The sequence below is a fragment of the Seriola lalandi genome, unplaced genomic scaffold (assembly GCF_002814215.2).
Source record: "Seriola lalandi dorsalis isolate HSWRI2012SDOR001 ecotype SW California unplaced genomic scaffold, Sedor1 jcf7180002054832, whole genome shotgun sequence".
NCBI lineage: Eukaryota > Metazoa > Chordata > Actinopteri > Carangiformes > Carangidae > Seriola > Seriola lalandi.
Genome location: NW_019525385.1, coordinates 483,888 through 496,449, shown reverse-complemented (window position 1 = coordinate 496,449; position 12,562 = coordinate 483,888). Strand labels below are relative to the sequence as shown.

Below are 12,562 nucleotides of genomic sequence, written 5' to 3'. Positions count from 1 at the left end.
CCAGTTATCTGGTGTCCATTGGTTGATCCTCTGGAGCTGACCCTTTGATCTTTGGTCTGGTTCTGTGTCGTTCAGCCATGCTAACAGCATGGTCTGTTTGTGGAAGAGCTTTGTCTCTGTTTCCTATCAATCTGATAGTTTGATGGTGGAAAGAGTCGCAAAGTGTCAATTGTGAGTCCGCAACTCTGCATGTCCTTATAATGAACTTCCTTAATGGCTTGTGACTGATGCCAGGCCAGTATGTACACTGCAAGTGTCAGTGACAGGTTTGGTTTATTTCCTTCTAAAGTCTAATTTCAGTGGTGTGGAAAGGTTTAATGAAAAAAATATTTCATTAACAATGTTTAAGTGTGCTGTTCAGAAGAACAGTCTGATTACATGATTACACCCTGCACCACGTGGCACTCACTCCACCCTGTTTTTTCATCAGTAAGTAATAGGATTCATTGGTAGCCAAATAACTGCCACTCTTTCTCGACTCCCTCCTTCACTGCTTCTGCCTCTTATCTTAAACATTGTGAAAAGCTTTTTGACCATTTAGGAGATGCCTTAAGCTTTCAAAGCTCTTTCATAAAGTCATTCTTTGGTGTTATGAAGTGTTTTTAATGTAAACCATCAGGATCCATACATGTCCGCTTGTTGCCTTGTGGCAGGTTGCAAACCAACCTCACTCAGTGACACTTTTTCCCCCAGTTTCCATAGCTGCTTTCAAAACATTTGCCCTACATTCAGTATATGATCCTCTTATATGTATTTAGGAAAACTGTCTTTACCCGATGAGGATATCTCACTCTGGTGATTTATACAGCCCTTTCATTGAGAATTTGCAGCGCCCCCCCACTGCCAATAGTTGGAGAAAAAAAAAGAGATTGCTCCTATTAATCAGTGTCACTCGCCACAGACAAGCACTCTGAAACTGATGCCTGAGAGTGAGATCAGTGGCCATTCGCAACTTGTGCCTCAGAGGTCAATGGGAGAAAAAAAGGTTTTGCCTAAAGTGTTCTGACAAGCTTCATGCGGTTTATGATCCTCATAAATTATATGTTGTTTTTGAAGATGAAATCATTTTTATTTATTTGTCCCAAAATCAACAATAAATTGAAGCCATTGCTAAAATTTTCAATTCAAAGCACCTAAAATCAATATTGATATAAGCACAATGTATCAGATGATGATGTCTAATATTGAAGACGTCACTCATAGTGGCGAACTGACAGAGAGTTATCACACTGCAGCTCCCCTTGGCTTTGTAGAAATTTAAATTGACTTTCACCCCTTTTTTTTTGTTGTCTGGCCGACAACTTTGGTTTTAGTTACTAGTTCAGCACCAGTTGGCAGACAGACACTGTTAGCATCGAGCTGGTGAACATAGTGGAGCAAGATCCAGTTATCCAGCTAAAAGAGAGTTAATAAAACATGACTCCAAATGAATGATAATATTGCTCCATATCTAATGGAGGAGCAAATAGGCAAAAATTGCTAACAAGTATTCTATATCGGCTTAATATTGGCTCACAACTTGGTTCTATCCTATTCTATATTCTATCCCCAAGTTGTCAAACAAAAATAGTTACTGCAGGTTTAAAGACACAAAGCAATTTAAATATAAAGTTGGGAAATCTTGCCTCCTCTTTAGCCTTTTACAGTTGGTAACAATGGGTAAAGCTGCAGCAGCAAGAAAGATAATTTATGAGCCTCCAGCTGGTGCTCTCTTCCCTCTTGTCAGCTACTTTAACAGAACACCTGCATGTGAAAAAAAATTATAAGCAAATATCTCCACCAGCAGGAAGGACAAAATGTTAAAGCTCCACTCTTTCACCTCTTGTATTAGTTTGCTGTGATGAGTGAATAATAAATAGAAATATGCTCAATCAGTGTTTCCCCCTCCAGGCAGCTGTAGTTATTGTAATGGTTATGGTTATATGGTTAATGGTTATAACATTATAATGGTTGTAAATCAGTTGCTCTGACATAACATAACTTAACACTATGGGAACAAATCATGGATGCATGAAAGGAAATGCTTCCCCCAAGAAAAAAAGAAGTGCTCTGATGGTCTGTTATGAGAGAATTGAATCATTTTGATTCGTCATATGTCTGCAGAATAATTGTGTGATGAGTAACACCAAGGTTGATGCACCATAGGAGCAAATCGACACTAAATCACACAAGAAAGATAACCCCACCGCTGTGATTTCTTTTTAGTCTTTCAAGCATATTGCTCTGCCAGGCCAATTCACTGATGTCACAGCAGGTGTTTCCCATCCACTGTCAAAGGCAAATTATGTACTGTCGTATCACCGATTGGGAACTGGCCAAAAGTGCAATATGCTTGGAACCAAACAGCCACCATCGTGATGAAGAGCTGAAGCAGTGGTTGGTGCATGCTGGCTCTGAAATGTCTCAGGAAGTCCACTTTTTTTCCATTATGGTCTGAATAACTAGTTTCACTATTTCTTATTGCTTTCAGCACACAACACTGATGTTTTCCTGGTGTTTTATGTGTGTGTGGTACATGTGTGTTATAGGCCACTGACAAGGACACCGGAAATTACAGTGCCATGGCATACCGTCTAATTATCCCTCCCACACCAGAGGGCCAGGACAGCTTCGTCATCGAGACCTACACAGGTATCATCAAATCGGCCATGATGTTTCGAAACATGCGCAGGTCCTACTTCAAGTTTGAAGTTATTGCCACGGACGACTACGGAAAAGGTCTCAGCAGCAGTGCCGAAGTGGTGGTGAGTATCCAGTAAGGTGCCTTTTACGGTGCACATGCATGTTTGAAAAGTTCAATAAAATATATACATTACATATAGTGTACATGTACTGGATGTGTGGGGTGAACAATCTGTTCGTCCTTGACTTACATGTCACACAAGTGGCATATTGATTGCGTGTTGTGTGTGGCTTCCACAGCAGGGTCTCTCTGGGGTACACATTGTTTGAAGTGTAGGAGTAGTTGGTGATATGCCAGTAATAATACCTCGATACAGAGGAGCCTTATTAAGGAAAAATTTACATATAAAAATCAGTGTAGTAGTCACTGGGGAGTGCTGCACAGGCTGTGAAAACTGCTGTATAATATCATCTGTGGCTCTAGAGGAGCTTTGTCAAGTCTGACAAAATTACTGAAATTACATCACTTTAGTCATCTCATTCAACATTTTGGGAAACGCACTTATTCGATTCCTGGCAGAGTTAAATGAAAAGATTGATGCTACTCTCATGTCTTTGTGATAAAGGATGACGCTGCAGCCAGCAGCCAGTAAGCTTTACATGGCAAAGAGGCTGGAAACAGCAGGAAACTGTTTGCATGACGTTGTCGGAAGGTAACAAAATCCACCTGGCAGCCCCTCTAAAACACAGTAATTACATTTCATTTCATTTGTTTCATCTATACAAAAAACAAAGCAGAAAAATGATAATCAGGCTTGGAGATAGGCTAGCTGTTTACCTCTGTTTGCATGCTTTATACTAAGCTAAGGTAACCAACTGCTAGCTGTAGCCTTATATTTAACAGACATCAGAGTGGTATTGATCTTCTTCCTCTTCCTCTCTGCCAGAAAGCGAATATTGTCTTTCCCAAAATGTTGAATTATTCTTCTATTTAAGTCTGCGTTTTAAGGCACTTTCAGATTATATTATATTATATCTAGTGTTGTGAAGTTAGATCCATCCTAGAGAGTGAGTAAAAATATGAATAACTTGGCCTTTGTTGCACAGATTTTGACCATTTTGATTTCTCTCTCAAGCCCTGCTATTTCATGGAGGTGTATGCATACGAAATCACTGGAGTACCCCTCTAACATGTTATTTGTTTTAATGTTTTATGAGGTAGAATTATGTACATGAATGACTGTTTTAACAATATTTCTGTCAATATATCAACCAGATGCCAGCTATGAAGCACAACCATATATTGTAAACGTGAGAGACAGTGAAAGTCTGTGTCAGTTTTTCTTCATATGAATTTCTTTATGAGGCTGGTTGATGATTTTCTTTACTTAGTACTACATTTTGTGGTTGCAGTCAACATGTGGCCTCTGCCACTGGCTGATGACTCTTTTTCAGGCATATATATTAACTATCTCACTATATTAACTCTATAAACATACCTGTCTCTGTGTGTCTGTATATTTGTCTAAATGTGGATCTCTCGTCTCAGTGTGCATTTCTTTTTCCCAATAATTTTCGCCACGCCACCGCTGCGATTGGACTCAGCTTTGCCCCCAGTACAGTCCTCATCTGTCTTGACTGTGGGCAGGCTTATTTTTCGTTTCATTGAAATATGTCTGGCTAACAAGCCCCTAACGAGACAGAAGGAGGGTCTGGGACATTGCCTGGATATGAAAGAGCAGCGAGTGCTTAACCGTGGTGCTCGTTAATTTTCAAGGGGAAACCTAATTTCACTGGAGCTGCATGGGAGATTTGGCTACAGAGCACAGAGACTGTTGCCTATGCACTTAACTGTGGCATCAGAATTAGGTACTGTTAAGTTTGCCACATGGCACCAATACAAGCAGGCAATTAGGAGGTCTCATTTGGTTCACAGATAGAAGCTTTTGAGTATGTTGACCAAGCTCACCGTAGGACCTGTGAATAACTGGCCTAATCATTATTTATCTCTATTTTCTGCTATATTCTCCTTTACTTCCTGGTCCTTTTTTCTCTCCTTCCTGCTATTCTGCTTTCTCAGGTTTCCGTCGTCAATGCATTGGACATGCAAGTTGTTGTATCCACTGTTCCCCCGACTTTAGTGGAAGAGAATAAGGAGCAGCTCATTAGGTAAGACAACATTTAACATGGTTGACATATGGAAGTAAAACCAAATTACCCTTTTGTTAAATGACACGAAACCAATATCGGTGTTGCTAGGAGTTCATTTTTGTGCTAATTTTAGATAAAGCAAGCTACTGTGTAATGAGAAGGTAAAATTGACAGTATTTCTTCCAACAGTTCCCTGTCACCACATCTCCTCTCCCACCCTCATCCATTCAATATATTATTTTACAGTGCATTTTGTTGCCCTCTAATATTCCTTTTTAATTGATTGATAGGTAGAATTAACACTGAAAATTAATTGCCTGTTTTTGTGCATTGTTTTGCCCAATATGATATGAGGTGAACTTGGTTCCAGGTGGCACCTTCATTTGTAAATAAAATTGTTTTTGAGGACTGGAGTGCCGTGTGTGTTTCGGCTGTGCCAAACAACTATTAAAAGTGAACATGGACTAATAAAAATCGATGTGCCACAAACTCATCTTTTGTTGTTCATTAAGCAATGATCAAACAGTTAAGATCGTGGATTAACCAATGAGACAGGTGAGTCTATCCTCTAGAGTCTTTTTTTCTAATCCAAATTAATTAATGATAAAGATTCATGAAACATCTTTCTGCAGCTCTTGGGGCACAGTGTTTAGCCTAATTAGTTCATCTGAAAGGCAAATGGGTGTTAATAGTTGTTTTTCAAGAGCTTGCTGTGTCTCTCCCACACAAGTGACACTGCTGTTTAGGCTGAAAAAACACACACATTAGTCATGTTAAGCTCTTTGCATTGATGTCATTTGAAGGGTCTGCGGTTTTGCTCAGAGCTGGTGATGAGCCAGAGCCATTTTACCTGAGTGCTCAAACTGTTTATCCTGTTTGGCAAAGGTAGAGAGCAAGGCTTTCCTTTATTGGCTGTAATTTGAGGTGTGGATTTCTCCCTGCCTGAAAAGGATTATCAGAGTCTTGTTTTGCCAAGAGCCCAGTGTGGAGAGGCAAACTGCTGCCCAATGGGACAATCATTGCCAGAGTGCAGTACTTAAGATTGGTAGCTCTCATATTGCTTTGGGCACAGAGGTGCCAGAAATTATTTGAACTAATTTGAACTGGATTTTGGCTTATATAAGTCTAGCCATTAACTGCTTTTTAGTATTTACATCTTTATTGCTTTCTTTATGAGTTTGAGTAGTGGTTTTGTGTTCATTTCAGTATTCTGGAGCGCCACGTCCAGGACCAGATTCCAGGTGCCAAGGTGATTGTAGAGTCAATTGGGCCGCGTCGTCATGGCGATGGCTTTGAACTAGAGGACTACAGTAAGTCGGACCTGATGGTGTACGCCATTGACCCGCTCACCAACAGGGCTATTTCACGCCAGGAGCTCTTCAAGTGAGTGGGAGAATTTTATTACACAAAGTCCAAGCCAGCATTTGGTTTAAATTGATATCCCAATGCCTCCGATGTGCTGCATGTTTTCCCGGCAGTCTTTCTTTGCCCTCTGTCCGTACAGTGAGTCAGCAAATATCTCTTTCTCAGGCTCTGCTTGGCTTCCTCTTCTACAGTGTCTCCACTTTTCACTGCCTTTACGTTCTTTATAAGACTTTGATTATCCTGCAGGTGCACCAAATCTGTCACATGTCAAAGTTAAGGGGCAGATTTAAGGGACAAATAGGAGGGGGCGAAGTTAGGGATGGGCAAAGTCTGAGTAAAGCATGGTGTATTTCAATCAGCCCATCAATCCATAATGTCAGCGCATTTGAGATTGTTCCATGCGCATGGTAATATGCCAGTAATACATTTTGTTATTATTCTTATTATTTCTGGACTTACTCCTTTTATTTGGGGACAGAGATAGAGTCGATTCCTGTGTCACCATGGTCTGTCTGAAACAGTTTGATAAAATACTGTTTGGACACAGAGAGGCCATGTTCTCATAATTTTAAAACACCACAGAAAAAAGTGCTTAACAGACACTTCATCAGAAGAAAAAAAAATTTGACCCAAGCGAGCACAACAGGACAATCTTTTACTCACCTTTTTTATGTTTCTCAGCGTTCTGTAAAAGCCAATCTGACACCAATCTTAAAAAAACAGCTCCACCAGAGCATGAGAGTTGCCAGTCAATATGAAGCAGTTGTCCCCTTCACTCTACAAATATGCTCTCCTGCTTACCTTCCATTGAGATGTCTGACACCATCTTCTGTCTTTATTTTTCCTTATACATATATATGTTTGCTGCCCGTTCTTTTTTGTGTGTGGCTCCCAAGGAACCTCCCTTCTCTCTTTGGAATGAGAGTGGGACAATTTCAGTTCATGTGGAAATTCCCCACTCAAATGACATTTAGAGGTGATTTGTGGGTGAACTGAATTAATCTATAAACATTACACCAGTGTCTTTGACCGTCAGATGAATGTCACAGCCTTTTTTAAGTTGGGGATTGAGTGGAGGGTGTCTTTTTTTTTTTTTAACCAAAACTAGTGACCATCGCCTTGATCACAAGTGGCAGCTTCAGAGAGAGTCAAGCTAATTTTAAAAGAGGCTTGCTACATCCCCCTTTAATAAGAATCTTCTTCTTTAGATAGAGAGACTGTCAGGAAAACCATTTAGAATAGAGGAGAAAGGCTTCTTTATGCATGCAGTGCATGTCTGTCAATGTTGTGGGGTAATTGCATGTTATATATCTGCGACTTTGCTGTCAGATCACAGAGGGGAAAGAGAAAAACAACAATGTTGAGTGGGTTCTTGCATTATTGAGTGTCCTTATGCCACCTTGAACATAGGACTCGCCACCATTTGAGAACTCTAGAGGATATATTGCCAGAGAGGCCAGATAATAACCTTCATCTCCACTCATTTATTCACCTATAGAAAAACAAAAATGACAGTAATTGAATGTGGCGGTCTGCTCTCTCCTTTGTAATTCTGAATGTTTGAAAGCCACTTTGCAGCACCTGGTTATTGTTCCAAAATAACACTGGAACAACAATGGGTGGATTGCTCATATGTATGTCCATTTTACTACAACACAGATGCAAATTCTGCCACAGGTCTGTAATTGAAAGTGTGAATCAACACATGTTGGTAGAAAGGTCACACTGAGTTTAGCTGATTTATTTTTAGTTGTCATCAGTAGTTATCATTTGCACTTAAAGATAGAATAAATGTGTGTGAACTATGTGTCGATCCCCAGTCGCTTTTGCGCCACTCAAAATGTGATGATCTAAATTACCAGATGTCACTGACCTTGAAATAATTGTCTCTCAGCAAATGAGGTATTTAAGCAAATGCTCCGCTGTGTTCACCAGTTGGTCGGTAATTGTGTCTGTCTGCCATTTGTTGCTGAGCAGGTAGTGCACGGTGAGTTTTTAGAGCTCTTTCACAGGAAACAGCTGCCTGCTACCTAAAAGGATGTGGTGAGAGTGAACAAGTTATAGGGCGAGACAGCTAAACACTGAGCTACAACTTGCTATAAAGCTGTTTTCATTTCATCATGTGATATATTGTAACTATATTCATGATAGAAGCTTCAACATAAAAATGATATTCAAAAGTTTACAGGATTTTTCCTCCTGTTCTTTTATTTATTACAGATTTCTGGATGGGAATGTGCTGGAAATCAACAAGGAGTTCCAGCCGTACCTTGGCGAGGGAGGCCGCATCCTTGAAATCCGCTCTCCAGACATTGTGGCCAGTGTGAAGAAGGCGGCTCAGGCTGTGGGCTACACAGAAGGAGCTCTCCTGGCTCTGGCCATCATCATCATCCTCTGCTGCATCCCCGCCATCCTCATCGTCATGGTCACCTACAAACAGTGAGTACTCTCGCCTCAGTGGTAATCAGTGGCTTCTGTAATCGATTAATCATCTTTAACTGGTTGTCATGATATTAAGAGGGGAATATATTTTAATTAAGCAGACCATTATCTTGGGAGATAATGTGCTGTGCTCGGTTTTGGTTAAAGTTTTGCTCCTCACAGACAAATCAGATATTTATTGTTTGAATTTTGTTTACATCCTCCACCCTGTGGCCTGTTAGAATAGAGCCAGCGAAACCACTAACAGTTTTTTTGAAAAGTGTATTTGTTGTCACGTACTTAAGATAAAGTGACAGCGCTTGTTTGCTGCCTTTGTGTGTGTGTGTGTGTCTCTCTCTCTCTCACTTCCTCTCTCTCTCATCAGACATGCTGACTGCGCACTCTGCTGGGCTAATCTCCCTGCTCAGGCTCTGTGAAAGCAGATTAATTAACACTCATTTGTGACAAATATCTACAGCCAATTGTGACCGTCACAGTGCGTCTTCACACTACTTAATCATCTCTGCCCGACACACATGCAATAAACAGTGCTCCCTCTGTCTCTCCAGCTTTATCGCTCTCATTCACACATCACACACTGTGCAGTTTACAAAAAATATGAACATAAAAAGCATCGTTCACATTGGTGAGGGAACTGAACTCTTAGTTGGCAGGAGTTGGGTTCTTATCCGCTGTAATCATTGGTATGCTGCAAGTGTTCCATAAACGGTGATGTTTGGGAAATGTTTATTCACGGCAGATGGGCGGAGTGGTTGTCCTTATGCAAATGCATAGACTAAACACACAGCAGAAAGCTGTTGATGGTGACATTAGACCTAACACACAAACTGTCATAGCAGATGGTGCTTTGTTGGTGGCGACATTACTTTGGTAAAATCGAATGATTCAGGAAATCATTTTCTCATTTCTGTGTGTCAACATAATTCACCGTTGCCTAAATTTGGGAATGAATGTTATATTTAAAACATGAATCTGTTTATTCATGTGGAATAATTGAATTTTTGTTGTGAATAAGTAATGGCGATATGAAGTGAAGAAGATTCACTTAAAAGCAATGGCTACTTTTGCCTGTAGCCCTGCAGTCACTGCTTGAGGCTTGAGTGCTTCCTGCTTTGCATAGAAATTGGAGAACATACAGAAAGTTTTTCTCCTGTTTCTCCAGTTTAGTGTTTGAATACGTTAACATACTATGTTATACAAAGATCTTATGTTGTCTGAGTAAGGATTGCATGAATAGGCTAATGCTCACTATTCCCCTAACATGTCTTAAAAAGACCTGCCAACATTAAATACTTTCTGGCATTAAAATTGCATTAAAGTTACACTTTTGCCAAATAATGTAAATGTGCAGCTTTTTTCTCCATCTCACTCTCTTCTTGTCTCCTCTCCTTTCTGCTGCATCCAAACCCATCACCAGGTTCAAAGAGTAAGTAATAATTCCTTTTCTTCGTGTGTGTGTGTGTGTGTGTGTGTGAGAGAGGGTGAGTGAGTGAGAGAGAGAGAATGTGTGTTCATTCAGTTATTTAAAGATTGGTTGCATGTGTGATGATGACGCTATCTAATGCCAGGCTTTTGAAATGGCTCTAGCATAATGACAGGAAGCAGCACTGATTCATCTTGTATTTCTAGAATGAAAGTTCAATTTGGCAGAACAGTTTCTCTTCAAAATCTGATGAAAAATCAACTCAAAGCCAACCAGACTCATAGCTGTGTACTAAACATCCTTTTACTCAATTCTAACGTTACACTCATCACTCTGCTGTAAACCTTCTGATTTGTTCCCCATCAGTTCACTGGTGTCTTATGTATAATTTAAATCTGCAAGCAGCGTTGACCGGGCCCTCACACCCTTATGCATGTCAGGGGTGCTGGTGGGATGCTGGTTCACGCAGCTGTACATTTTTGCGGACACTGCACTAACGAGAAAGACGGTATTTCCTGCGTGGAAACTATAGCTGTAACTATAACTATAACTTCATATTAGCACGTAAATGTCTTCAGGTCTGGAATCTTATCCAACATGTAAAGTTTGGGGCTGTGGACAATGTATATTTGAGTTACAAGAACTTCCTCTTTCATGGCAAAACATCGAAATCTGCCATGCCACCACAAACACAGAGTTCACAGCAATTTAGCATTGCAAACATATACAATAACTTTTTAGATGTTAGATATCAAAAGAGACTTCATGATATGAGTTACTGATCTATATCATCATAACTTCACTGCCCCCTTGCAATCTAAAACCTTCTTGGACCAGGACTAAAATGGCAGAGAATATTGGATTTTCATGCTGTAGACACATGGAGACTGAGATGGCTGCAGTGTGACAACCATGCAGCCAACAATTGCTAGCTAGCATGTCAGCCATAAGAAATTGGATGAATTGAAATGGTTCATAGTTAAGTGAATTAGGTTAAAATAATGTATCATGGCTCATTTCTGTAAGTTTGCTTTAAAAAAAATTTTTCAGCTTTTAACTGTCCAAACCTTTTATATATATACATATTTATATATATCAAGAATAGATGCTGCCTAGATACAAGCTACCACTATACCAAGTTTTTTTTCCCTATCCCCAACATCTCTTTAGACATGACAGAACATAACACCATCTTTAGTTTTACCATCAGTTACTGCATGTGCCTTTTTTACAATAAAATGCCGTGTGAAAACACATGGTTAATTCATGGTAGAGATTTCATGCATAACTGATGTGTTTGGCCGCTGCTCACTTTTTAACCACACTCTAGAGAGAGGGAGTAAATTCTTAACTACATTAAATGTGAAAGCAACAAAGGCTGGTATTTTGGGTTGATTTTTCTTTGTATGTTTGTTGTGGGGTTTTTTTCTTCATGTATTTTTCCATGTGGACTACAATCACATGTCTTTGTGACTGTAAATGTTAACACTTTGCACAGGCGACAGGCAGAGTGTGCCAAAACTGCTAGGATTCAGATGGCTCTACCACCGGGAGGGAAAGCACCTCCTGCCGTTGCTCCCAGCACTAACCTCTATGAAGAGCTGGGCGACAGCAGCATGTGAGTCAACCCTGACCATTTATTATACATTTCCTATCCCACCCATCCCACCTCTTCCCATGACAAGCAGGTGCTGTATAGTGCTCGGCAGGTTCCTTTCTTTGAATTTCATCCAATCTACCTGCTGCTTTAGACATATTAGTAACTGCGTCAATGGATCTCTCCGCTCTTTGGCTTTCAAACCATGATCCACTTTAGATGTCTGCAAACCACTCTGTATGCCGCAGCACAGCTGGTGATTAGACTTTAGCTTATGGATGTGTTTCTAATTTGACTGTGTATGCATTTTTGCAAAGCCCTTTCTCAAGGTAAGAGTGTGTTTAAGTTCATAAAATGCCACATAGTTTACTGGAAATACACAAATACACATTGTGGTCTGAGCTTAATAATTGATGTTGTTTTAAATTATTTTAAACCTTTGATTAGTACCCACACTGAATACTTCCAGAGTTTGCCTATGTCTAGAGTATTTTGCCATCAGCACGATCGGATTTCAGCTTTCACGTTAAATACTACTCAGGTAATGAAATGCTGTTGCTTGTGGAGTAAATGAGGCTGAATTGAAACTGGTGACCCTGCTGGGTTTCGTAATTTTGATTTACAGCCTGTTAAAGCAATACTGCTACTAACATCACAATTGCTGTTTTAAAAAAGAAAAGAAAGAAGAAAGAAAGAAAATGAAAATTTAATAGCAAGCTGTAAAGAACTTGAGACAAGAGACAAATGTTGACCAACACTCAACAACAAGCAGAAGCTTTTGATTCTGTAGCAGGAGAAAAGCTCTCATGGGGATTGTATTGTAGCTGAGCATCGTTTATTTAGGGGTTGTTTTCCAGCCTGCACTAGGAGTAAGTGGAGCTGGTCCTATAAACAACCCTATTAAAACACTTTGAAACTCGTGTGTGAAACACAAGGAAGGATAGTGTGTTTGCATGAGTGAT

At 40.0% G+C, this 12,562-nt stretch overlaps 1 protein-coding gene across 1 annotated transcript in view; it reads left to right on the top strand.

Moving 5' to 3' along the window:
* pcdh15a (protocadherin-related 15a) overlaps positions 1-12,562 on the top strand; it is a 201,181-nt gene that overhangs the window by 174,864 nt on the left and 13,755 nt on the right. Inside the window, exons 28-33 of the mRNA XM_087179381.1 lie at positions 2,529-2,744; positions 4,703-4,791; positions 5,980-6,156; positions 8,359-8,577; positions 9,998-10,006; positions 11,502-11,621. Of these exons, the coding sequence (XP_087035507.1) occupies positions 2,529-2,744; positions 4,703-4,791; positions 5,980-6,156; positions 8,359-8,577; positions 9,998-10,006; positions 11,502-11,621 (830 nt within the window). The remainder of the gene's footprint in view (positions 1-2,528; positions 2,745-4,702; positions 4,792-5,979; positions 6,157-8,358; positions 8,578-9,997; positions 10,007-11,501; positions 11,622-12,562) is intronic.